Below are 20,963 nucleotides of genomic sequence, written 5' to 3' on the forward strand. Positions count from 1 at the left end.
ATCGAGCGCGGACACCGCAGCGCCGTCCCCAAGAACGCCCGGCGCAGAATGCGTTTTGAGGGGCCGGCCAGGCGAAGGCTAAGCGGACAGACGGGGAGAGCCGCCGCCACCACAGCGCCAACGATGGGCCGCTTTGCAGTCTCAGACGGAGGACGGGGCGCAACGGGATGAAGGAGAATGCTGAGACGGGAGCGGCGGGCGAGACAATACGAGACGATGGAGGGGGGAGTGGTGTTGAGTATGAAGCCAGGAGGGGGTGAGACAGGGGGCCCAAAGGGAGCAGCTGCAGGTGTGGTCGCGAGCGAGACGAAGCTGCTACTGCTGAGCAGACGGGATCAAAATTGTGCCCAAATGGAGGAGCAATGTCCATTGTGGGCGCCAGAACTGCCGATGGATGGCGAAATGATCAGCCGGAGGCGAAATACAAAATTGGTACGCTGGTGGTTGACGGGAAGGAGTGGGGCTTGATTGATCTCCAGGTCAATGGTGCACCGGCTGGCCGTGGACTCGGGTCTCGGTGGTGAGCGGGACCGTGGCGCATGGCGCAAAGAAGCAGTGCCTTCGTGAGACGACGGTGCGGGCAGCGGAAACTCGGGGGAAGGGTCAGCTTGAACTAATTTCATTGGCTGGTCAGCTATGCTACCGCCCGTTCACGACGCCCGCCTCTTTCAATCAGCCTTGGTTCCATCAACTGCCCAAAGTCTTTTCCCGCCCAACGATCTCGCCAGATCTGCGAGCTGCTCCAATGACAGCTGCATGGCGCGGGTGACTGCATTTGTGTGGATTGTCCTCTAGCGTCACTGGCTGCGGACAGTGAAGAGCATGGAAAAGGCTCCTGAGCTTTTGCTGGGCAGACGTCTGGCGAGCTGTATGTGTATGACGATGGTGCTTCTCAAGCCGTAGGCAGTGGCTTGAATGTCGGCGGGAAATACCGTGGAGAGTTGATGCCCCAAAATCGTTCAATGGGTGCCACAGCCTGATTCTGTGGCTGGGCTGGCCTTGACCCTTGAGCACCATCAGATGGGCGTGTGGACGCAAGGCTTGCTGTGTCGAGTCGTGGTCCGAATTCGTACATGGCTCGTCTTGAGGCCTTGAGATTGGAGATGGTGGAGGGGAAAGTGGAAAATCCGTAGCCCGTCCCAGAGCTTGCAAAGGTCTTTGTGTAGGGAGCATTCAAGTGCCGTGAAGCCAGAAGACCTGGACAATTGAACCACCACAGGGAGCTTTCAAGCAGTCATGCCTTGGGAGTTGAAATTCCTTTCGATATCCGAGTGTCGACCTCCTTCCATCCAGCTCTTTGATCAAGTATCTCTGCGCTGTTGGACGTTCAATGGATCCGGACCCACGTAGGTTTTTCTTATCAGTCTGTGGGGGGGCGACGCATCCTCTTTTCCAAGATCCTCCTGCTTCTCAACCGGATCCTCTCCATTGGACTCATCCGGATCTTCTGGCACCAGGTAGTCTTCGTCATCCCGATTCATGGCTTCCATGATCTTGGGTCCCTTGCGGCCCATTGAAATCTCCCTCAAAGTCTTTTCATTCAACACCATGCGCGCGCGTTCCATCCTCTTCATGGCGGCAACGGCCTTTTCAACGTCCTCGTTTCGGAGCCAGCCTTGCACGAGCGAGTTCCAGGTGACTTCGTTGGGCGTCTCGCCGAGATCGTCCATGATCGCCAACACGCGCTTGACAGCGGCAAGCTGGTTGTGGCGCATGAAGCCCGTAATGAGGATATTCCAAGTATGTACTGAGGTCATGGGTTGTTTGTGGACATCTTTGTCCACCATGTGAACCAGGACTTCCGGTATCTTGCCCAACGTTGATTCGTTTTCACAGAGGGCCATCAAAAACGCATTGTAGACATGGTTCTCCGCAACGATTTCGGCCATTTTTTGATTCTCGCCACGCTTCAGTTTTTCGACGAAATTGTCGAACAGTCGAGGAAGTTCATCTGGGTTGGTGTAGGCGACATGGTGAAGATATGCGCCAATTGTGAGTCGCATCGGCGGACCGGTTGTCTCCATTGGAACTGAGCGAGCCTCAGAGGTCAAAAACTCATCTGGGACGCCGAAATATCGCAGGGGCTCCGGGTCGAAATACTCGCAGTAAGACTGCGCAACCGCGGAGAAAGCCTTCTTGTTTGCTATCATGAACCTTCGTCCGTCTTCCATGACTTGGAATTTGAAGAACCGCAAGTAGATGTGGTGGAGGATTTCTGTGGCAACATAGTGAGGACGTTCGAGCTTTGGCAAAGCATCCACTGCGTGGACAAGAACCACTCGCATTGCTGCGAGATCCTCCGATGCAGCCCTCTTGAGACCACTGAGCACAATGGTGTATGTGTAGTCGTTGGGCTCCATGCCCATCTCTCTGATTCTGTCATAGAATCGAAGAGCGGTTCGCACATCGCCTGCCCCCATGGCATTGTGAATGAGAATCGTGAAGAAGTGCAAATCAATTTTGATGCCAACTTCCGCGTAGAATTGAATGATCTCAAGGCCCGCGCCATGTGCTCCCGCTTTGATGGCGCTTTGGCGAAGAATCGTCTTGGCTACTGAGACAACCGGTTCATAATCCGGGAGAAGTCCCCATTTAACTGCGTCATTGAGGAGGTTGACGGCCTTCTTATAGTCGCCGAGAGAACCAAAAACATTAGCAGCCAACAAGCGCGTTGGTGATGATGGCATGAATGAGTGGGATCGGATTGTGTCCCAAAAGACTCTGGCTTGGTCGAGGGAAGAAGTGACCATTACCCCAAAAACAAGCTTCTGCGAGATCACTGTCGCCAAGCGAGGAATCTCGCTCATGTAGCGATTGAGGAGTGAGTGGAAACGCGGAGGTAAAGGCTTCTGGCGTTCCAAATAATACTCCATGATAAACTCAAAGGCATCGGCCAAAATGTAAGACATGGCTTTTTGACCTCTGCCAATGGCCTGGATGTAGTTGAGCGACAGATCAGGCTTGTGTTTGAGAATCCACAAGAGACATTCACAAAAGATAAGGCGCTTAGCTTCTGGCGAAAGCCTCTTGCGAATGTCGTCTCTCCAGACGCCTCGAATGGCTTCATAATTCGTGCCATCGCGGAGAAGACAATTGACCGTCTGCTCGGTCGAGGCATTGACTTCGAGGTGTTGACTTTGCAGTTTTGGAGGCAATCGAGAATCCCATTTGGCAGAATACTTGGCGGAAATTTGGATCCACCATCGGTCAAGGAATGGAAGCTGGTCTAGAGGTTTTCGCTGTGCAGCATGCGTAAGAATCTTCTGGGTGTGTTTCGTAGGCAAGTATTTTTTGTTGGCGTTTGACAGTGTGTACGCTGCTCTCATGGTAGTCCGATATCTTGGCCCAAAAATAATAGGATCGGTGAAAATCCTACTATCTTCGCTGTCTTCGTCTGGTTCATCCTCTACCAAGTAGTCTTCCTCGGACTTTGTTCCTGAAGGAGGGCCAACCACACCATATGCGCGAATGGCTTGACCAGTGTCCCTCTTTTGCGCCCCATAATGTTGAGGCGCGGCGTGAGGCCTCAGAGGTTGACCCAATACCTGGCTTAAGAGAAGTTGGTTGTGCGAAGAGTGGCCGGCAATTCGAGAACCGTCTCGTCTACGAAGCTGGTATGTCCATGACGGCTGATACGAGGTCCTTGGAATGGTTTCAGGAGCTCTCAATTGTGAAATATCATTGTATCCACGCTCTTGCTGTTTGGCGGCGCCGGTGAGAGTGCTTTGCTGTCGAGACCATCTCCGCGTAGATGGTATTGACCGGGGTGGTTCGAGCGCGGGAGACGCGACGAAAGGTAGCGCGAGGGGTGTCGAGTGAGAAAGGACCCCGTAACGGCGAGGTATGGGCTTAGGCAACATTTAGTGCGGCCTCGAGATCATGTTGTTTGTTTCGCAAAAGTGCGAATGGAAAAGACGGTCGTCTGGGCGGAACGGAAGAGCCAACGGCGGAATTTTTGGCGCGCGACCTCCGCCATCGCCGCCTCCGCTGTTCGTAGACAAAACAATCTCAGACTCGACAGCTTCCACCTTTGCAATCCGCAGACCTACACCGGACCGCCTCGCTCCAAATATACACCGCGACTTCGTCAAGTCTTCTTGCCAACCTTCTCATCACAATCAGCACGCGGCATCTATAAACCCTCCAACTTCCGGCTTCGTGCCCCCGCGGGGTAGACAGCAATCCAAACATCCGTCACACCTTCACCACCGCGACAATGTCATCACAAGCATCTCTCAGCGCGGCGGCTGAGGAGCGCAAGGCGCGCCTTGCTAAGCTCAAATCGCTGAAGCGCAAACAACCCGACGAGGACCAAGACATGGAAGACGGCGCAACCGCTGAAGCTCAAGCACCCGATGTCGCTTCGACATATCTCTCGGGCCGCAACTACGACGCAACTACCCAGGGTCCCAAGCTGGGCTTCGAGCTCAATCCCGCCGACGGCCAGAAGACTTTGGAGACGCAAGCGCAGGAGCTCGAGGAAAGGACGAGGAAGGAAGCCGAGGAGGAAGACGACAGCAAGCCGCTGGACCTGTTCAAGCTACAGCCCAAGAAGCCGAACTGGGATCTGAAGCGTGATTTGGACAAAAAGCTGGAGATACTGAATGTGAGGACCGACAATGCGATTGCAAGACTGGTGCGGGAGCGCATTGAAAAGAGCCAAGGAGAGGCAAAAGCAAAAGCTGTGGGCGATGGTCAAGAAGTGGGAATGGAGGGAGTGACGCTGGTTGAGGCCATGCATATGCGCGAGAGGGACGATGAGGCTGAGCGAGAGAGGGAGAAGGAGGATGATGAGTTGGCATGAGATCAACGCGTGCTTTGCGTCGGCAGGCGAGGCGTTTTGGCGTAACGGGAGAGGCAACTTGGGAAGCATGGTTTTTCGCATTGCATGGGAAAACTTTGGGTTCGAGGATGGCCCGCGAGAATGGAGCCCAGGTTCAAAATCTAGAACGAATGGTCCATCATACGAGTTCATGCTACCACCATGGGGGCTCTCTGTGCTTCAAGTTTGATATCGACTAATTTGACTGTAAGTTCAGAGATTCGGCAGGCACGAATGCAGATTTGCACTAGCTTCGTGGCCTTAACGATTCGAAGCCAGTATGTCAAAGTCCACGTGCAAGTGTCTAGGGATCAAAGGCTTCCGCCATGCTGTGTAGGGTTCTATACACTAGGAATCTTGGGTATCATGGAGAAGGGATGAAACGGCACCTCCGGATCTATGTCTACCACCAAGCCTCTCCACAGAGCTGAATTTGACGCTTCCTTGGAATCATGCCTCAAAATTAAAGTTCGCCTTTCCAACGACTACGAGTGATGGCTGTGGGACCACCAGGGCCGGGTTCAACCCAAATACCAAAGCGCACTGGGCCTAAGCACTCTGCGGCCTTGCCGAATTGGACTTGACACTTGCTCAGCGACCCATGGTTTGCGTCATGGCGAGGCGCTTGCTGTACGGGCTGAGACTTCGCTCGCGGGCGCTCGGTGGTGGCGGACCATGAGCAACTGGAGAGTGCCGTGGGGGTCTCTCTGTGTATCCATCCATGTCCCTGTCGTTGTCCGGGTGCGGGTAACGTGCAGGGCTTCGCACTGGAGATCGTCTTCTTGGTGGACTCCTTGCTGGGCTTCTGTTGGAAAATCTCATCCTCCTACCATGTGGAGATGGGGATCTATCCATTTCATGGCTTATACTGCGTTCCCTCATCCCGCTTCCAGAACGGCCGCGATTGTTGGACATGAATGATCTGCTTCTAGGACGGCCGCGTTCCACTGGGCTGAATGAGCTGCGCCTCCGTCTGGTGTTGCGCTCTTTAGGTCGGTCGGAAGCATAACGGTCTGGCGAGGAGCTCACTGAGCGTCGGCGGCGTTTTCGTGCGTCTGCCGGCGGGGAATGCGCCCGACGCCCAGAAGGATTCCATCCGCGTTGACGTGGAGATGGTGAGCGAGTCCGCGAGCGATTTGTTGACACGGTCGAGACGGAGGAAAATGACGATTCGGAGCGCGAACGTGTCCGCGTAGGGCGCGCATCGTCGTCATCGCGCGCATGCTTGCGGCCGCGGTCTGCGGACTGCTTGGCCAGGACCTCGTCGGCAACGCCCTTTCTGACGGTGTGTCAGACCAAATCGCAGATGCGTATGCGGGGAACTTGCCTGCGAAGAAGATCGTTGGGGACGTCGCTCGTCAGCTGCGGCATGAGCTTTGGGTTGAATAGCTGCTGAGTCCTGGAAGGGCGGGCGAGGTAGGGCCTCTCTTGGTTTGTGACTTTGCACTCGTAGCTGTAATGGCGTTTGGAAGAGTCAGTAGTGGCAAGGACAAAGGGCCAAAGGACATATCTTTTTTCAGGCATTTTTGGCATGTTGTCGAGGGCGCGGCCTTTGAACGGCCGGCGTGTGATGAAGGGCCGCGATACATGCAAGCTCAGCTGCAGCGATTCTCGGAAGTGGGCAAAATGAAGGTGATGAAATTGAATGTCGGTGTTGGGAGAGGAAAATGGTGGAGAGAGAAGGCTTCAGCAACTGGACGCGTCAGGCAGAGAGTCAGGTGGCACTCGCAGCAGACGGAAGCGAGTGAGAGGTGGTGGGTGGGCGTGTCGTGGAGAAGGAAGCCGTAGGAAGGCGCAGATGATGGCCTGAGGCATCAGAACCTAGTGAGGCTTGGTATGTAGCAAAAGTCATGGCACACACAGCTACGGCTGTTCCTGTGACTCGGCGTAAAGTAGTCAAGATTCTAGGTAGTTCTAGTATCGAAGGAGGTTGAGTGCTCTCTAGATGCATGTTTTTGAAAATGGAAATTCTCTACAGTCGTGGTGGCTCCCTCTTCTTTCCGCCCGCCGGCACTTTGGCGTGCCTCCGTCGCAACTCCCTTGACCCTCTCCACCAGCCAACTCGGAGCTTCGGAAAAACACTAACTCCGACATCCGGTTCTGATGATGGATGTCCGCGTCGTCTCGTTTACTTGCCTGGCTCAGTACGGCCTCGCCAATTGCCTCTCTCATCCTCTGGCCCTCCTCTCCTCTCGCCGTCGACCTCTTCTGGCTGTCGGTCTCGTCCAGGAGCATTTGCGAATTGCTCGTTCTTCCGGCCCGATCGCCAACGAGTCCCCCGCGCCCGGCTCCCTGACTCCCTTCAAGCCTTGCGCTCCAAAAGGCCAAAGGACCCACCAACGACTGCGTGCGCCCACCCATACGCCCTGCTGCACCCGCGATGAAATCACCGTCAACCTTTTGAGCCCTCATCGTCGACACACCACCATGTCCAGCCCCATGGTCCTGGCCTTTACGACTTTCCTTGAGCAATCTGGTTCCTGAAATCAAAACTTGGCTTCCGACATTTTCTTCCCTTTGCAAGCTCGACCGGCTTTGAGCGCGCGCCCACCCCGACCCTCCACTTCGGATTGCATCCACGGCAGCCTTCTATTCTACTGCCATCCTACCGTTCAGTAACATTGGCGCCCATTTGCCAGACAATGTCCTCCCAGGCCCCCGCCGTCAGCGAGACACAGGGTCTGAGGCCGTCGTTTGCAAAGGTTGGCCTCCCGTTTTCCCATTGGTTTGTGCGTGGTAATGCGCCGGCCATCTATGCACTTCCCCACAATCCTTCTCTGGCCCTCAAGAGTCCTGTCTTGCACCATGGCAGGGATGATGACACTAATGCTTTCCAGGTCGCCGCTTCTGCTTATCATCCCCAAAATACAAAAGAAACCACTACCAATCCTAAGAATGCCAACCCCTCTCAAGTCCCCGTCATCCTCCAGAAGCCTTTGACCTCACCGGAGGACCCAAGTGCGCTCTTACATGACGGCATCGTGGAGAACGGAGAGAGCAATGGAAGTTGCCATCATGCAACCTCCCCGGACAGTCATGAGCCCTCCAAGGACGCTCACGTTCAGAACGGCACTGGTCACGGATCTACTGTTGCGCACCACTCGCGGCCATCGGCTGGAAACACAAAGCCCGCAATCTCCGATGACAATGCAACTCAAGTTTCCTCTTCAAACAGCTCGGTCAAACCTCCGAGCCTCGACGGGAAGAGCGTCGCGTCTGGAACCACCTTCGCGCTGGACGAAAAAGAGAGCATCCGTCCCGACGATAGCGCGAGCATACGGGCGGTCGAGGAAGATAGAGAGGATGTCTTCTCTCCTCCTGACTCTGTCGCTCCAGGCTCCCGAGTTGGCTCAGACACCGGCGCCGGCCGCGCTTTTCGCGATCAGTTGAACGAAATTTCAGCCACCTCCCACCGCGGAATTCTCCCAGCACGCATGGCTCAGACTCTGAGCAGTAATGAGGTCAATCGACCAAGTCCACTTTCGCTCGGCTCCATTCAAGAGAATGAGAACGTTTCCCAGCCTCAGCCAATGCCTGATGAGAAGCTGCTGGAAGCGCTCCAATCACCCAGAGACAGATTGTTTGTGCTCAAGCTAGAACAAGACGTGCTTGACTTTTTGCGAAACACAGAGTACGTCCTGATCCGCTCCACATTTGACGATCCCTTTGCTTACAAGATCACAGAGAGAAAGAACTTGATGTTCCCAACTGCAACGCATTCTACAGAATGCTTGCGCATCGATTTGCTGACTACTACCTCCTTGGTCATGTGGTTGATCCGGTCACGAGTGCTGTCAAGATCACGAAGACTTCGTACAGCCGGATGTAAGTTTCAAAACGGTGCTTCTCAAGTAGGTCTGCTAACGAATAGAAGGCCTCCCCCCCTCTCTGGTCTACCCAGTGCTCTCTCTTCAGGTCCCGAGACGCCTCCAATCATTGTACCAGCTCGCAAGATTATGCGACGTGAGGATGGAAAACCTCCCTCGGGCACCAATACCACTACCAACTCTGATGGTCCTTCCAAGGCCACTTCTGAAGTGGGAGGTGACAGCGGCAGTGATGCTGGACAAGGACCCCGAAAGCTGACCAGAGAAGAGCGTGAGGCCAAGTACAAAGAAGCCCGTCAGCGCATTTTCGGCAGCGCCGAGGATGGTGATCTTGGAGACTTGGCCAAGGACACTGAAGGCAAGGACATGTCACGATCCAGCTCCGCTGCAGGTCGAAAGAACAAGAAGAAGCAGCGAAACAACGATGACGACGGTTTCGAGGCTAGGTCCCAGTTCAGTCCGTACTTTCCTCCCCAGTACGGCGGACCTGGTTACTCGAATGGCGCCCAGCCCATGTACTACGGTCCTGTCAATGGGATGACACCGCCGGCAAACGTCAACCCACCTGTTTCTTCCCCTTTCCAGGGTCAAGCAGGTTTTCCAGTCATGGTTCAACAAGAACCTCAGCACCAATATTCCTGGCAGCTTCCTCAGTTTGCTTCGCCGCCGACCGGAACCGTCAACCCTGCGCCCTTCGCCGCACCGATGCCCGTCAATTATGACATTTCCTCGGACTTTCAGCAGCGGATGACGTTCCAGCCCAACAACAACGCTAAGCAGACTCCCAGAATGTCAAGTGCTCCGCTTGCGGGTCCACCAGATGGATACAGACCTCAGTCTCAAGGTATGAGCCAGCCGTGGCCGCAAGTAGGCGCTCAAATGCCGTACCAGTTCCCGCAGGGCTTCAACGATCGTCCCATGTCTGCTGGCCAAAATTATCCGTATGGACAGCTTCCCAACCCTTCTTTTGGAAACAACCGCAACCAGCATCCTCTTCCAGGAAGCTTCAACAGGCAGCAGTTCAATCCGCAAAGCCAGGCTTTTGTTCCAAGCTTCGTTCCCACCATGCGTGGAGCACCACCTGGCTACAACATGCCAGCGCAATCTCCTCAGATGGGATCTGTGGCTCCAAACATGGTCGGCTACCCGAACTACATGGGCATGCATCAACAGGCAAGGCCCGTTCAGCCGCCGCCCCAGCCCCAGTTCAACAACGTCCGTCAGCCGCCGAACGTTGGCTTCATGAAGCCGCCGGGCAATCCAAGCCAGGGAATGCCGCAGGGGATTTCTCATCCGTTGCCTCAGCCTGTGCCTGCTAAGCCTCCTCCGATGGGTGGCCAAAGCAGTATTGCAAAGTGGGGAACACCATCCCACCTTCCTCCCAAGCCGCCTCCACCAGCGTCAATGCCACCACCGCAACAGAAGTTTGTGGGCGGCCCATCAAACATTCGGACGACGCCGCCCATGCCACCATCGCAGCAGAATGTCAACGGGACATTTCCAATTCCCAGCATCATGAGCAACGGTAGCAGTGGCGTCAGTAGTGCGCGCGCTGCCAAATAGATAGTGATTCGTTGAGCATCAGGGTGTCATGGGTCGGAGGGTCTTTGATTTGCTTCTCGTCATTCGGAAGGGCGTCTAGATAGCGGTCTAGTCCGTTGGGGTGGTCGAATCAGCATTTTGGGGCGTCCCGGAAACTCCTTTTTCAAGTCTGGATGACAAGAGTCCTTTGGTAAAGCAACGGGCAAAAGTTGAAAAGGTGTTCGTCTCCACGTTCAACGGCAAACGGGGGAGTAGCAGTGGTGCTTTTTACACAGTTAATCAATGACCTGGTTGTGTCCAAATTTGCGACTTTAACTCAGATGTAGTGCATTGAGGTCTCTGGATGAGATCGCCGCTTTTATGCACAGGAGCTAGCGTGACCAACTGCTGAAGACAATTAACCTGCGGCGGCTTAGCGCATTCACGTCAACTTTGAACGTAGCTACGGTGCTGGCTCCGTGTTTGCAGCGTCAGATCTGCTGGTGCTAGCTTGCTACGGTGGTCGTGGCGGCCACAAGTGCAGAGATCGCGTTGCCGACTTCGAGCCGTCGGAAATCCACCAAAACCACGACCACTACCACTCTCCACCACGCCACACGACCTGAACCATGCCACCAAGGCTCTCTATGCGGTGGGCTCAATCGCCCATCGCTTCTACAGCAAGACACGCATCAAGACCGACGACTTTTGCCCCCCAATGCGCCTCCAGAAATGCCTTCGCCATTACCACTCGCGGCATGAAATCCGTCACAAAACACCCACATCCCACCAACCGCTACAACCATGCGCCAAATCTTCCTGTACTCGGCGCTTCATCGACCGCCGCTCTTGAGCGCAAGGCCTTTACAACCCCGCTGCGGACGGGTGCGATTGCTCTCAAAAGAGGCATGACTGCAATGGTCGACCCAGAGACAGGCATCCGCGTACCCTGCACGGTCTTGCAAATCGACCGGTGCCAGGTTGTACATCACAAGAGGCGCGCCATTCATGGGTACTGGGCGGTGGCAGTGGGCAGTGGATACAGACATCCAAGCAACATCACAAGGCCAATGCTCGGTCACTACGCCGTGTGCGAAGTCAGCCCCAAGGAGCACATCAAAGAGTTCCGCGTCAAGGATGAGAAGGGTCTCTTGGCTGTTGGCGAGGTAATTGGCGCAGACTGGTTTCTGCAGGGTCAATTTGTGGATGCAAGAGCGAACACGAAGGGCAAAGGTTTCGCTGGTGTAAGTCAAATTTCTTCGTTGAAACAATTGGGAATGGGTCCTGACAAAATGGTGGCATAGGGTATGAAAAAGCATGGCTGGGGTGGTCAGCCCGCCTCGCACGGTCAGTCGCTCATGCACAGAGGAATGGGTTCGTCTGGTGGTGGTCAAGGTTCCGGTTCCAGAGTTCACCCCGGTAGGCCCATGGCGGGACGCATGGGCAACGAGCGTCATACTGTGCAGAACCTCAAGGTGCTGCAGGTAGACAAGGAAAACGGCATTGTGGTCGTCAACGGTAGCGCACCTTCCGGAACTCGTTCTTCAATGTTTGCTAACTGTGACGTAGGAGCTGTCCCAGGTCCCAAGGGCTGCATGGTCATGCTCCAGGACGCCGTCAAGAAGCCGTGGCCTGATGTTCCGCCAGTTCCTGCGGCGCAGGCAAAGGAGGCAAAGGCGTAAACGCGTTCACGAGGGTCGAATCGGTTTGTCAGTCTCATCCCGAGTTACAAGCTCATTTGAAAAAGATTTCAAAAGTCGTCCGTGTTGTGGCGAATTGTATACCTGGATATCCAAATTTCATCAAGGGGTAGGGCGTATGTGGTCACCCGATAGCAATGTCACCATTACTCGTCTCAACCAAGATCTAAAAAGAGGCAGAAGACCAATCAGGTTTCGAGCCTCCTGACTCGAATAATGTTGACGAGCTATTTTTCGACGAAGTCTCCTCTCCGAGGCTGTCACGATGTTCTCGGTGGAACGTCACTCATAGCTGAGATACTCGTCTCGTGGTCCTGTCTCACCGTCCAGGGCCAAATACTCCAGCTCAGTCTAGCGAATTCGAAATAGTCAAGTGCAGCTGATCCGGTGCCGTGCTTTGCTTGTTTCTGATGTTCAACATGGCCTGCTTCGTCTGCTATAACGTATGACCGTTGGTGTGCAAATTGCACAGTTTCCAGCCTCGTCGTTGGCAAGGGCTCCCCTTTCCGGGTTCAGTCATTTTGATGCACATGGCACTTGCCTATGAACGTTGTTCAAAACTCTGACTTGTATCTCCAGGCACCATGAGACGACACCCTTCCCCGCCTCTGTCATCGGGCCCACTCCTGTCGAATTTGCATCACTGATTTTGGACAACCGCTGCTCTACTTGGACCCTTAGAGCGACCTCTTGTTGTGCTATATATTCGGCATCAGTACTCGCCCCGTCCTCCAATCCGAAAGAAACATCGGCATTTTGGAACCAAGCCATTGCATTCTTCGCAAGACCCTGCCAAATCACCATCGCCATGCACTTCCTCTCCATCATCCTCCTCAACCTCTTGGCCGTCATGTCGACTGCAGCCCCTCTCGAAACCTCTCCACTCAAGGAAGTCGGCTCCATTTCCGCACGCCAGGACAATCCCTTCTTCTTTGGCGCAAGTCCCCGCTCTGAGCACCGTGGGATTGCGCGAAAATGGTCTGACAGACATGTCCAACCAGGCCTACATGTGCTCCGACCCCGACTGGAAAGGCACCTGCATCGAAGTCCAGCGCCTCAAGGGCTACTGCATCATCTACGGCAAGACGTGAGTTTGACGAAATCCTGCTATGCGATGCCCGCACCGGCCGTTTTGGTTCCAGTGATGAGAGTGCTGACGCTCGCCACTCGCGACTTCCAGAAGCGACATTTCTTCTTTTGGACCGGACAAGGGGTTCACGTGCTCGGCTTACGGGTAAGTAACACCTGAAGTTCGTCGATGTCTTTGGGCTGATGTGTACACAGAACCTTCGATTGCACTGGGGATTCTCTTAAGTTGGAGTATCCCGGAGTCAGTGACTTGGCCAGCCTGGGCTGGGACAACAGGATCATTTCTTTCAGGTGTGATGGAGGCGACTCCAGGGTTGACAGATCCGACCGAGCTGGCGTTGTGGACTAGGAACGCGAAGATGATGGGAGTTGAGGCTTTTAGCCGCCTGGTGAGACAACAAGGAGGGGGATCATTGGTGTATAAGAATCTCAAGATTGTGAAGCCTTGAAGTCCAAAATTCATGCGGCGAGGATTATCATGACCGAATGAGAATGTAAAATGCTACCCCTCTCGTGTGCAGATGCGCATAACAATTTCCAGTGTCTCGCGAGTACAAACTACTCCTTGTCCTAACTTGAGTACTACAGAATAAATTGCTCAAAGCCGCCAATCGTACGCCACTAAGACTTTTCCACGAAGAGCTTCACACCAGCTTATTTCTAGATGAGGGATAGATCCGGATTTATGCATGCGCAAGGCTAGGTAAATCCATGGCGGGGTTGCAAGGATGACGCAACCGCGACCACATTTCCAGCGATCAGGAAACCCCCAGACATGCTGGTATCTCTCCTGCACATTCAAACAGACTTTTGATTGATACACAATGGCAGACGACGCAAGTCAAGCGCAAAGCGGCGATATTGACGACGAGCTCCTCGACACCTTCATAACCGCGTCCCACATCCTGCACTACCATGGCGTCGTCGATGGATACGGGCATATTTCTGTGCGGAATCCACAGTCTGGCATACATCTTCCTGCAAACGAGTTGGCACTGTCTGAACAGCGAGCAGCAACCCTTCGACGTTTTTCATGGCCCGCCACATTGCGCCCGCGCTCATCAGCAGCGAGGCGGACCTGATACAGTACAACATCGAAGATGCGTCGCCCATCTATCCTAATGTCAAGCCCGGCTATTCGGAGCGCTGCATCCACAGCGAAATCATGAAGAAGTATCCCGAAGTCAATAGCGTGGTCCACAGCCATTGTCCGGAAGTGCTGCCGTATTGCATCAGCAATGTGCCGCTCAAACCGGCGGTGCACATGGCCGGTTTTCTAGGTAAGGCAGTGCGCGCCAAAGGAGGGCTCACTGACGCTGGCTACAAAGTGTCGGTCAATCATTCTGCTGACCACCAGGACACAGGCTCCAGCGTCCCGGTCTGGGACATCGCATCCGCATACTCGTCCTCCGAGCACCGCGACCTGCTCGTCCGCACCCCACGCCTAGGCGCCTCGCTGGCCAACGCCTTTGCCAAATCGCACACGGTGCTCTCCTCGCTGTCAACATCGCTGACAACCAGACTCACCGGCCGCGACCCGCCGCCCGCGCCGCGCGCCCCTGACCACACCACCGTTCTGATGCGTGGGCACGGGTTCACGACCGCGGCCGCCAGCATCGAGGTCGCCGTGTTCCAGGCCGTGTACACAAAGGAAGCGTCGCAGGCGCTGACGGGGGCGCTGACGATTGCCGCGGCGTGGGGAGGTGGTGTCGTGGAAGGGGGGACGGTTGACCAGGGGAGCGGGCGCTTGAGTGGGGCGACGGTCAGGAGCGCGGCGTTGGATGGCGTGAAGTTTTTGAGTGAGCGCGAGGCGAAGGATGCAGGCGAGTCGATCGCTAAGGGGTCGGTGGCGAGGCCGTGGGAGCTTTGGAGAAGAGAGGTCGATGTGTGTCCGTTGTATGTAAATGACGTGAAGGAGAAGGTGCGAGGAGGGAGACGTGAGGTGATGGGAGGGTGATTGTGAGGGCGAGCATTCCGCGAAAGTGCAGCACATTGATAGCCTCAGCTCCTATGAGGGAGCACCATGTTCTCCTTTGACCGCTTAAATAGATGTATTCCTAGCTCTTTCTGCGTCTGTAGACAAGAATCTCCCGGATGAGGGGACCCAATTTTCCGCGCATGTCGTTTGGAGGAATTCAACATGTGCTGCAGAGAGACGTCTAGACCATGGTATTGTCTACCTACCTGTACATGTCTCGAATCAGTAGAGCACCAAATACAAATGCATCGATACGGTGGTGTGAGGGGGAAATGGTTGAGCAGATGCTGCTGTGAAGTGTGAGAGCCCAAAAAGTTCGGCCCGAGCAACACCCCCTGCCTGCTGGCACGCGGGCCGGTCCATTCCGCGGGCTGCAGCATCCAGGGAATCTTGGGCCAGCTGCCCCTGCCTGATGCCCCTTGCCTGCCAAACAGGTCCCTAAGGGTTTGCAAGAGGTCTTGCCCTTGAGGACCTCATTTACTGCCCCTTGGAAGCGGACCCACTACGTACCGAGACATAGAGTAAATTCCCCACCGACACTTCGTCCAACAAGGCACTTTGGCGGAGTGGTTAACGCGCTGGCCTGCTACTTTCTCACCGATCTTAGCTGAACAAAGCCAGTTCCTTCGGGAGCGAGTGTTCGAATCACTCAGGTGTCGCGTAATATATCCGAAGTCTTCTTTTTGCTCTTTTTGCCTCGCCGCTATTCGATTCTTGACCATTGGGAGCCACAATTCCTTTTGGTTGATGATGCAGCTTGACGTAAACGCGGAGCGGTGAGGTCAGAGGTGCCAGATTGCAAGAGCTGCTGCACGGGCCACGACCAGCTCATGTGGAGTCGAGATGGTTCCTCTTCACGGGTTGCTGAGGAATTGCCGGAAGAAATGCTGTCACGGCTGCCAAGTTGTTTTCGATTTTTGAGACAGTCATGCGAGAAATATTATTTTGTGCAATTTGGATGCTCTTGCATAATCTTCAATTCATCATAAAAATCCCCAAATCCACTATTCAGCTTTTTAGTCACGTCATATGTATAGGAAAGAGAAAGATATGTACGAAGTACGTATTTGGAGACAAGACTCTCTTAAGGTGCCTTGTATCCAGCATCCGACAAGCTCTCCTTGAGAGCTTCCAGAGCGCGGTCAATGTCATCCCGCTTGGGATCCATGACGCTGACGCCCATGTGACCGAAACGGATGTACTTGGTAGCAATCTCCTTGTGCAAACCACCGGCAAAGATGACACCCTTCTTGAGCAGGGTGGGCAAGACTGAAGTTGGTGCAACTCCTTCGGGGAGGTAAATTGCAGTCATGCCGTTTGCCTGGTTTTCAGGCTTCTCAGCCAGCTGCTTCAAGCCAAGAGACTTGACCGTCTGCTTGACCCTCTGGGAGACCTCGTGCTGGCGTGCGAAGCGTTGATCCAGAGAAGAGGCAAGGATCTGAGTCAACGACGTGTGGAGAGCGCGGACGAGCTGCGGCGAGGGAGTGGCAAAGTAAGATGGCTTCTTGGCCTCGTAGTTTTGCATGACTGCCGTTGTTAGCAACGTAAGATCTGGACGACGGGACTGAGGTCGTACTTGGTAGCCAGTTCTTCCACGAACCAAAGTACGAAGTCGGCTTCGTCTTCCTGGCCTTGAAAGTCTCAATGGCACGTCCCGATGCCATGAGAATGCTCAGACCGGCGGGACAGCCGATCCCCTTCTGGCTGGCCGTGAGGACCACGTCCAGTCCCCATTCGTCGAAACGAATCTCCTCGGAACCAACGCTGCACACACCATCCACGATGACCAAGGTCTCGGGGCTGACGCGATGCACCAATTCCGACACGGCTTTGATGTCGCTGAGCACACCGGTGGATGTGTCGACGTGTGTGATTGTCACAAGCTTGTACTTCTTCTCCTTCAGTGCCTTCTCGATCTGATCCGGCTGCGGCCTTTCGCCAATGGGTGCCTTGAGCTGAGTGGCCTTGACGCCGTAAGTGTCGAAGCAGTCGGCGAAGGAGTCGGCAAAGTAGCCAGTGTGGAGGACCAGCACTTCGTCGCCCGGCTCAGCCAAGTTGGCCGCCACCTGGTCCCACCCTAGCGTGCCGGAGCCGGAGATGATAAACGGTTGCGATGCGGGATTGGAGGTCTGGAAGAGCTTCCGGAGCATAGAAAGAGCCTCGCCAAAGACAGAGACGAACGGTGCGCCGACATGCGACTCACTGGTGTAGTACCGTCAGCAGAGGCGGCGGGGTGAGATCTGGATCGGCGAATAAGTACCTGTAGTGGCTCATGGCCTGGAGAACGGCATCTTCGAACTCAATTGGTCCGGGAATCAGAAGCGTAGGGTGCGAGTCTTGAGAAGACATGGCGGGCGATGCTGGAGAGGAGTCTGGCAAAGGAAGACAATGTTAGTTTGGGGGTGAAGAGGAAGTTCGGCAAGGCGATAGACTTGCCGTTTAAGTGTCTCGACACGAGACTAAGACGGTCGCTGGCTTGCGAGGTCATGATTGGCGGCGGAATGGTAGGAGGGGTTAAGGGAAGGAACGCGGGGCGGGCGGGACCGGACTTCCGGATTGGGATAGGTGTGCCAGTGGTGATGTTCTTGTCCAAAGTGGGACGCTGTGCAATTTTTCAGTAGTTATGGACGCAGGTTGAATGCGAGTTTCGATAATGGTGGTGGTTTCGAGAGTTGAATGAGCTGACAATGACCTGAAGGTAATTGAACAATTCAACACCCCGGCAGGTGGCTTAAGTCCGATGTCAAAGGGACCGTGTGTTCTTGTTCTAAATGTCGCCATTGGAACACTCATATTACTCTTCTGGACCCCTCAGGACGACCAATATTGACCGAGAATGAAATCCCGATTTGCTCCATAGTCCTCCGCAACATTCCGCATGCTTTAAACCAACTCCGCAGACCACGATTCAAGTTGAGGGAGTCATCGACCCGCTCCGCTCTTGGCGTTCTCCGCCGCTAGGTAGCTACCTCCGCCTCAACTCCGCCGGGCTGGGGCGCGCGGCTCTGAACAAACAACTCCGCACCGACACGGCCTTGAGGTCGTGGATGACCGGAAATCATGACTTCAAGACTGGTGCTATGTCTCGGTGACCTCTTCATCCCAGACAGAGCTTCGGTAAGCCCTCCAGCTTCTGCGGCCGCCTTCTCACAGCTCGGCGACTAACCCACACGTCATAGGACATTCCCGCAAAGGTAGACCAGCTCCTCCTATACGCGCCCTCAATGCCTCTCCTCCCGCCACGCGTAGACCCTCTGACTCCGAACAGTTCAAGAAACTCCTCGCCCCGGGAAAGATCGGCCAGATATTATGTCTGGGCAACCTTACCGACAAGGATACCTACGACTTCCTTCGTAGCATAGCTCCCGACCTACAGATCGTCAAGGGCGACTTCGATGTTGAGGCGCCTAACCTCGCTCTCTCCAAGGTCGTCACCCATGGATCGCTGAGAATAGGCTTCACCCATGGACATACAATCATCCCCCCTGGCGACCCGGACAGCTTGTTGATCGCAGCGCGCCAAATGGACGTCGACGTACTCCTATGGGGTGGAACACATAGGTTCGAGGCTTATGAAATGGAGGGCAAGTTCTTTGTCAACCCGGGAAGCGCCACTGGCGCAATGACAACTGGATGGTGGCCCGAGGAGGATGAGCCCACACCGAGCTTTGTGCTCATGGATGTGCGTGTACTAAAGTCCAACCATGGTACTGTCTGCTGACATGCTTGACAGATTCAAGGCGACGTACTGGTGCTCTACGTCTACCAATTGCGAAAAGACGCCAACGGAAACGAGAACGTCGGCGTGGAGAAGGTGTCTTTCCGGAAAAACGGAGGTGGGATTGCTTGAAAATCATGGCGAGGACTACAGGGGGATAATGCGGAGCATGAATGATACCACGTCTACCAGGAATCTGATATTTGCAACCCGAGAGGTGTGTTTGCTTCCTACTTTGCCCGAACTAGAGTTTGCCCTCTTGTTTCCTTGCACTACCCCGCATCACCATGGAGGATCGCTTGCAGAATAAATCGGATGAGTCAATTAGATGGCATGAAAATGCTTTTTGATATTTCGATCTATGATTTTGATGCCGAGCGAAATGACAAACGGCAACGCCCCAGTCACCGTGGAAGCTGAGTTTGAACATGGGACATATGAGAAGACCAAGCTCCCAGTAGTTCACACCTCTGGTTCCTCACGTAATTTGCCAATTCGAATTTGGGCCAAATGCATTCTTGAATTCCGTTCACCACCTCATCCTCTACCAGCCTTCATGCGCTCCAAAGCAGCGTCATCTTCGGACTTGCTACCTGACGCCTGTGTGTCCCCAGGGTCCTTCGATTTCTTCGACAATTTATCGCCCACCAGCGCCTCTTTCAGCAACGCCGAATTTGAGCTCAGCTGCTCAGCCTGACCATGCCGCCGCGCGCTCTCGTTTCTCCAATTTATCTGTCCGCCGTCGGCCTCGCGATGCTTCTGCGCGTTCAGCTTAGCCGCACGGATCGAGGTTCGCGCGTAGATGAAGAGGAGCCCGGCCATGGTGAAGGCCGCGAGTGGAGCGGTAAATGTCTAGGGAGAAGGGAGGTCAGTCAGAGCTCTCGCCCGGAATCTCGCGACAAGGTGAGCCGGCCGCGCACGTACCCTGGCATTGTAGACGAATGACTTCGGCGGCCGGGTTGGTCGCGACGTTTCGTTCATGCCGTCCGGCCCGCGAGGCACGGACTGACGACCACCCATGTTTGTTGTTTTTGGGCACTGGAGTTGTGGTCAAAAAGGTGTTTGGTGGTTGAAGTACTTCCCCGCAGAGGGGCGTTGTGAAGCTACCCGGACGTCTTTGCGCCAGGAACATGGTGGCGTGACGTCTGCGATGAAGCTACCCCAGCTCGTAGCCGTGCGCTTAACTTTCGATTGTTTACGACTCAATTCAATTGTAGGGATGACATTATAGCCACCGAGAACCTCCATTCTACTCTCTTTTACTTGCTCGACTCAGTCTCTATTATAGAATGGTCAAGGCGTTTCTCTTCTTCTAATTGGAAAACCTGCAAATCAAGAAAGACAAGTTGTGCAGGAGCAATGAGAAGATGGTCTTGCCCTTCACTGTCCCGTCTCCCTCAAACGGACCCAAGGCAAAGGATGACCGCCTCTAGCGCACGCTTTGTCTGCTCAACATTGTACACCTGCACCGAATCGATACCCGCTGTCTCCCGGACCGGCGCATCGTTGCCACCGGGGTACAGCGCATCGCCGAAGAAGAGAATGTCCTTCTTTGCAAATCCAGACAGCTCACTCAACCTCTCCATACCGTAGGCCTTGTCAACGCCGGCGCGGGTGATGTCAATTGACGTAGCGCCGCCCATGCGCACCGAGACATGCGGCAGGCGTGGCTGCAGGTCGGCCTGGATGAGGCGGCGCTTCTCCTGCTTGGGGTCCCATTCCTCCTTTGGCTTCAAAGGAGCCTGTTGACCGAGGGCGGAGAAGGTGATTTGACTGCCACGGTCTTCGATTTGCTCGCCCCAGATCTGGGTTGGAGTGAAGCCCAGGCGGTCAATGCTGGCGCGCAGCTCCGCAATGATGTTCGCGCGGTCGTCGTCACTAAACAGGTCGGCGTACTTGCGTGTCCAGGTGTTGGCCTCGAAGCGGTACAGCTTGGTGCCCGTAGTTGGCATCAGCCAGAATCGGGAGAGGTCGGTGTGGGGTGGGAGACGCGAGGCGACTTGCTTTTCGAATTGAGGCCAGTCGCCGCCCGAGATGACGCAAATGTCTGCTACTTTGCTGAGGTTTCCCAGGATAGTCGCCATTTCCTCGTCAATAGCCTGCTTGCTCTCCGCAAGAGTGCCGTCAAGGTCAAAGGCTACTAAGCGCTTCATGATGATGGTAGCGTCGACGGTTGATCAAGTACTGTCAAATCAGAGATGGTCAGGGATGAAGCCCAAGCAATTCTTTACCTATGACCGAGAAGAGTTCCTGAATACTCCGGCGATCAAGAGACGATGGTGAGTGATGGCGTTGAAGGAAGGGCGAG

The 20,963-nt window shown here is 54.8% G+C and overlaps 12 protein-coding genes and 1 non-coding gene across 13 annotated transcripts; 7 read left to right on the forward strand and 6 right to left on the reverse strand.

The window, feature by feature from the left end:
• Positions 1-843: 843 nt before the first annotated feature.
• BKA78DRAFT_85631 (uncharacterized protein) lies at positions 844-1,188 on the reverse strand. The gene has a single exon (XM_066893868.1). The coding sequence runs from the start codon at positions 1,073-1,075 to the stop codon at positions 893-895; it is 183 nt and encodes a 60-aa protein (XP_066748265.1). The 5' UTR covers positions 1,076-1,188; the 3' UTR covers positions 844-892.
• A 113-nt stretch (positions 1,189-1,301) lies between these two features.
• Positions 1,302-3,326, reverse strand: BKA78DRAFT_350270 (uncharacterized protein; the record flags this gene model as incomplete). Its single annotated transcript, XM_066890961.1, has 1 exon — positions 1,302-3,326. The coding sequence occupies one exon, from the start codon at positions 3,324-3,326 to the stop codon at positions 1,302-1,304; it is 2,025 nt and encodes a 674-aa protein (XP_066748266.1).
• Positions 3,327-3,967: 641 nt separating this feature from the next.
• On the forward strand, positions 3,968-4,894 carry BKA78DRAFT_85624 (cwf18 pre-mRNA splicing factor-domain-containing protein). Its single transcript, XM_066893866.1, has one exon. It carries the CDS (start codon positions 4,217-4,219, stop codon positions 4,802-4,804), a length of 588 nt encoding a protein of 195 aa, XP_066748267.1. The 5' UTR covers positions 3,968-4,216; the 3' UTR covers positions 4,805-4,894.
• A 286-nt stretch (positions 4,895-5,180) lies between these two features.
• BKA78DRAFT_85628 (zinc knuckle-domain-containing protein) lies at positions 5,181-6,597 on the reverse strand. The gene is made up of 3 exons (XM_066893867.1): positions 6,333-6,597; positions 6,150-6,285; positions 5,181-6,101 (listed from the first exon to the last, which is right to left on the reverse strand). Exons 1-3 carry the CDS (start codon positions 6,409-6,411, stop codon positions 5,414-5,416), a joined length of 903 nt encoding a protein of 300 aa, XP_066748268.1. The 5' UTR covers positions 6,412-6,597; the 3' UTR covers positions 5,181-5,413.
• A 374-nt stretch (positions 6,598-6,971) lies between these two features.
• BKA78DRAFT_306962 (uncharacterized protein) lies at positions 6,972-10,490 on the forward strand. Its single transcript, XM_066887823.1, has 4 exons — positions 6,972-7,524; positions 7,660-8,453; positions 8,507-8,647; positions 8,697-10,490. The coding sequence occupies exons 1-4, from the start codon at positions 7,465-7,467 to the stop codon at positions 10,210-10,212; spliced, it is 2,511 nt and encodes an 836-aa protein (XP_066748269.1). The 5' UTR covers positions 6,972-7,464; the 3' UTR covers positions 10,213-10,490.
• A 327-nt stretch (positions 10,491-10,817) lies between these two features.
• On the forward strand, positions 10,818-11,852 carry BKA78DRAFT_247035 (mitochondrial 54S ribosomal protein uL3m; the record flags this gene model as incomplete). The annotated part of the gene is made up of 3 exons (XM_066884271.1): positions 10,818-11,414; positions 11,475-11,688; positions 11,740-11,852. 3 exons carry the CDS (start codon positions 10,818-10,820, stop codon positions 11,850-11,852), a joined length of 924 nt encoding a protein of 307 aa, XP_066748270.1.
• An 826-nt stretch (positions 11,853-12,678) lies between these two features.
• On the forward strand, positions 12,679-13,308 carry BKA78DRAFT_292938 (uncharacterized protein; the record flags this gene model as incomplete). The annotated part of the gene is made up of 4 exons (XM_066886126.1): positions 12,679-12,829; positions 12,858-12,957; positions 13,051-13,104; positions 13,155-13,308. The coding sequence occupies 4 exons, from the start codon at positions 12,679-12,681 to the stop codon at positions 13,306-13,308; spliced, it is 459 nt and encodes a 152-aa protein (XP_066748271.1).
• A 475-nt stretch (positions 13,309-13,783) lies between these two features.
• Positions 13,784-15,004, forward strand: BKA78DRAFT_350275 (class II aldolase and Adducin N-terminal domain-containing protein; the record flags this gene model as incomplete). Its single annotated transcript, XM_066890962.1, has 4 exons — positions 13,784-13,920; positions 13,974-14,239; positions 14,324-14,801; positions 14,965-15,004. 4 exons carry the CDS (start codon positions 13,784-13,786, stop codon positions 15,002-15,004), a joined length of 921 nt encoding a protein of 306 aa, XP_066748272.1.
• Positions 15,005-15,489: 485 nt separating this feature from the next.
• On the forward strand, positions 15,490-15,596 carry BKA78DRAFT_t43. Its single transcript has one exon. It is a non-coding gene; the product is annotated as a tRNA-Ser (tRNA).
• A 425-nt stretch (positions 15,597-16,021) lies between these two features.
• On the reverse strand, positions 16,022-17,286 carry BKA78DRAFT_330105 (pyridoxal phosphate-dependent transferase; the record flags this gene model as incomplete). Its single annotated transcript, XM_066889732.1, has 3 exons — positions 16,022-16,464; positions 16,514-17,139; positions 17,198-17,286. 3 exons carry the CDS (start codon positions 17,284-17,286, stop codon positions 16,022-16,024), a joined length of 1,158 nt encoding a protein of 385 aa, XP_066748273.1.
• A 593-nt stretch (positions 17,287-17,879) lies between these two features.
• BKA78DRAFT_306972 (vacuolar protein sorting-associated protein-like protein 29) lies at positions 17,880-18,986 on the forward strand. The gene is made up of 4 exons (XM_066887824.1): positions 17,880-18,054; positions 18,117-18,131; positions 18,206-18,619; positions 18,671-18,986. The coding sequence occupies exons 1-4, from the start codon at positions 17,998-18,000 to the stop codon at positions 18,785-18,787; spliced, it is 603 nt and encodes a 200-aa protein (XP_066748274.1). The 5' UTR covers positions 17,880-17,997; the 3' UTR covers positions 18,788-18,986.
• Positions 18,987-19,192: 206 nt separating this feature from the next.
• Positions 19,193-19,675, reverse strand: BKA78DRAFT_350278 (uncharacterized protein; the record flags this gene model as incomplete). The annotated part of the gene is made up of 2 exons (XM_066890963.1): positions 19,193-19,507; positions 19,580-19,675. The coding sequence occupies 2 exons, from the start codon at positions 19,673-19,675 to the stop codon at positions 19,193-19,195; spliced, it is 411 nt and encodes a 136-aa protein (XP_066748275.1).
• Positions 19,676-20,052: 377 nt separating this feature from the next.
• Positions 20,053-20,808, reverse strand: BKA78DRAFT_350279 (HAD-superhydrolase, subIIB family protein; the record flags this gene model as incomplete). Its single annotated transcript, XM_066890964.1, has 1 exon — positions 20,053-20,808. The coding sequence occupies one exon, from the start codon at positions 20,806-20,808 to the stop codon at positions 20,053-20,055; it is 756 nt and encodes a 251-aa protein (XP_066748276.1).
• Between the last annotated feature and the right edge of the window lie 155 nt (positions 20,809-20,963).

This window comes from Phyllosticta capitalensis (assembly GCF_038381095.1).
Source record: "Phyllosticta capitalensis strain CBS 128856 chromosome Unknown BKA78scaffold_2, whole genome shotgun sequence".
NCBI lineage: Eukaryota > Fungi > Ascomycota > Dothideomycetes > Botryosphaeriales > Phyllostictaceae > Phyllosticta > Phyllosticta capitalensis.

Excerpts from the sequence above, each read along its gene's own strand:
- BKA78DRAFT_85631 (XM_066893868.1), bottom strand. The coding sequence starts at position 1,075 with ATGTACGAATTCGGACCACGACTCGACACAGCAAGCCTTGCGTCCACA.
- BKA78DRAFT_85624 (XM_066893866.1), top strand. The coding sequence starts at position 4,217 with ATGTCATCACAAGCATCTCTCAGCGCGGCGGCTGAGGAGCGCAAGGCG.
- BKA78DRAFT_85628 (XM_066893867.1), bottom strand. The coding sequence starts at position 6,411 with ATGTATCGCGGCCCTTCATCACACGCCGGCCGTTCAAAGGCCGCGCCC. Across the intron at positions 6,286-6,332 it reads CCAAAAATGCCTGAAAAAAG|GCCATTACAGCTACGAGTGC; the intron begins ATATGTCCTTTG and ends ACTCTTCCAAAC. Across the intron at positions 6,102-6,149 it reads CCCAACGATCTTCTTCGCAG|AAAGGGCGTTGCCGACGAGG; the intron begins GCAAGTTCCCCG and ends ACACACCGTCAG.
- BKA78DRAFT_306962 (XM_066887823.1), top strand. The coding sequence starts at position 7,465 with ATGTCCTCCCAGGCCCCCGCCGTCAGCGAGACACAGGGTCTGAGGCCG. Across the intron at positions 7,525-7,659 it reads TGAGGCCGTCGTTTGCAAAG|GTCGCCGCTTCTGCTTATCA; the intron begins GTTGGCCTCCCG and ends AATGCTTTCCAG. Across the intron at positions 8,648-8,696 it reads AAGACTTCGTACAGCCGGAT|GCCTCCCCCCCTCTCTGGTC; the intron begins GTAAGTTTCAAA and ends AACGAATAGAAG.
- BKA78DRAFT_306972 (XM_066887824.1), top strand. The coding sequence starts at position 17,998 with ATGACTTCAAGACTGGTGCTATGTCTCGGTGACCTCTTCATCCCAGAC. Across the intron at positions 18,620-18,670 it reads CGAGCTTTGTGCTCATGGAT|ATTCAAGGCGACGTACTGGT; the intron begins GTGCGTGTACTA and ends CATGCTTGACAG.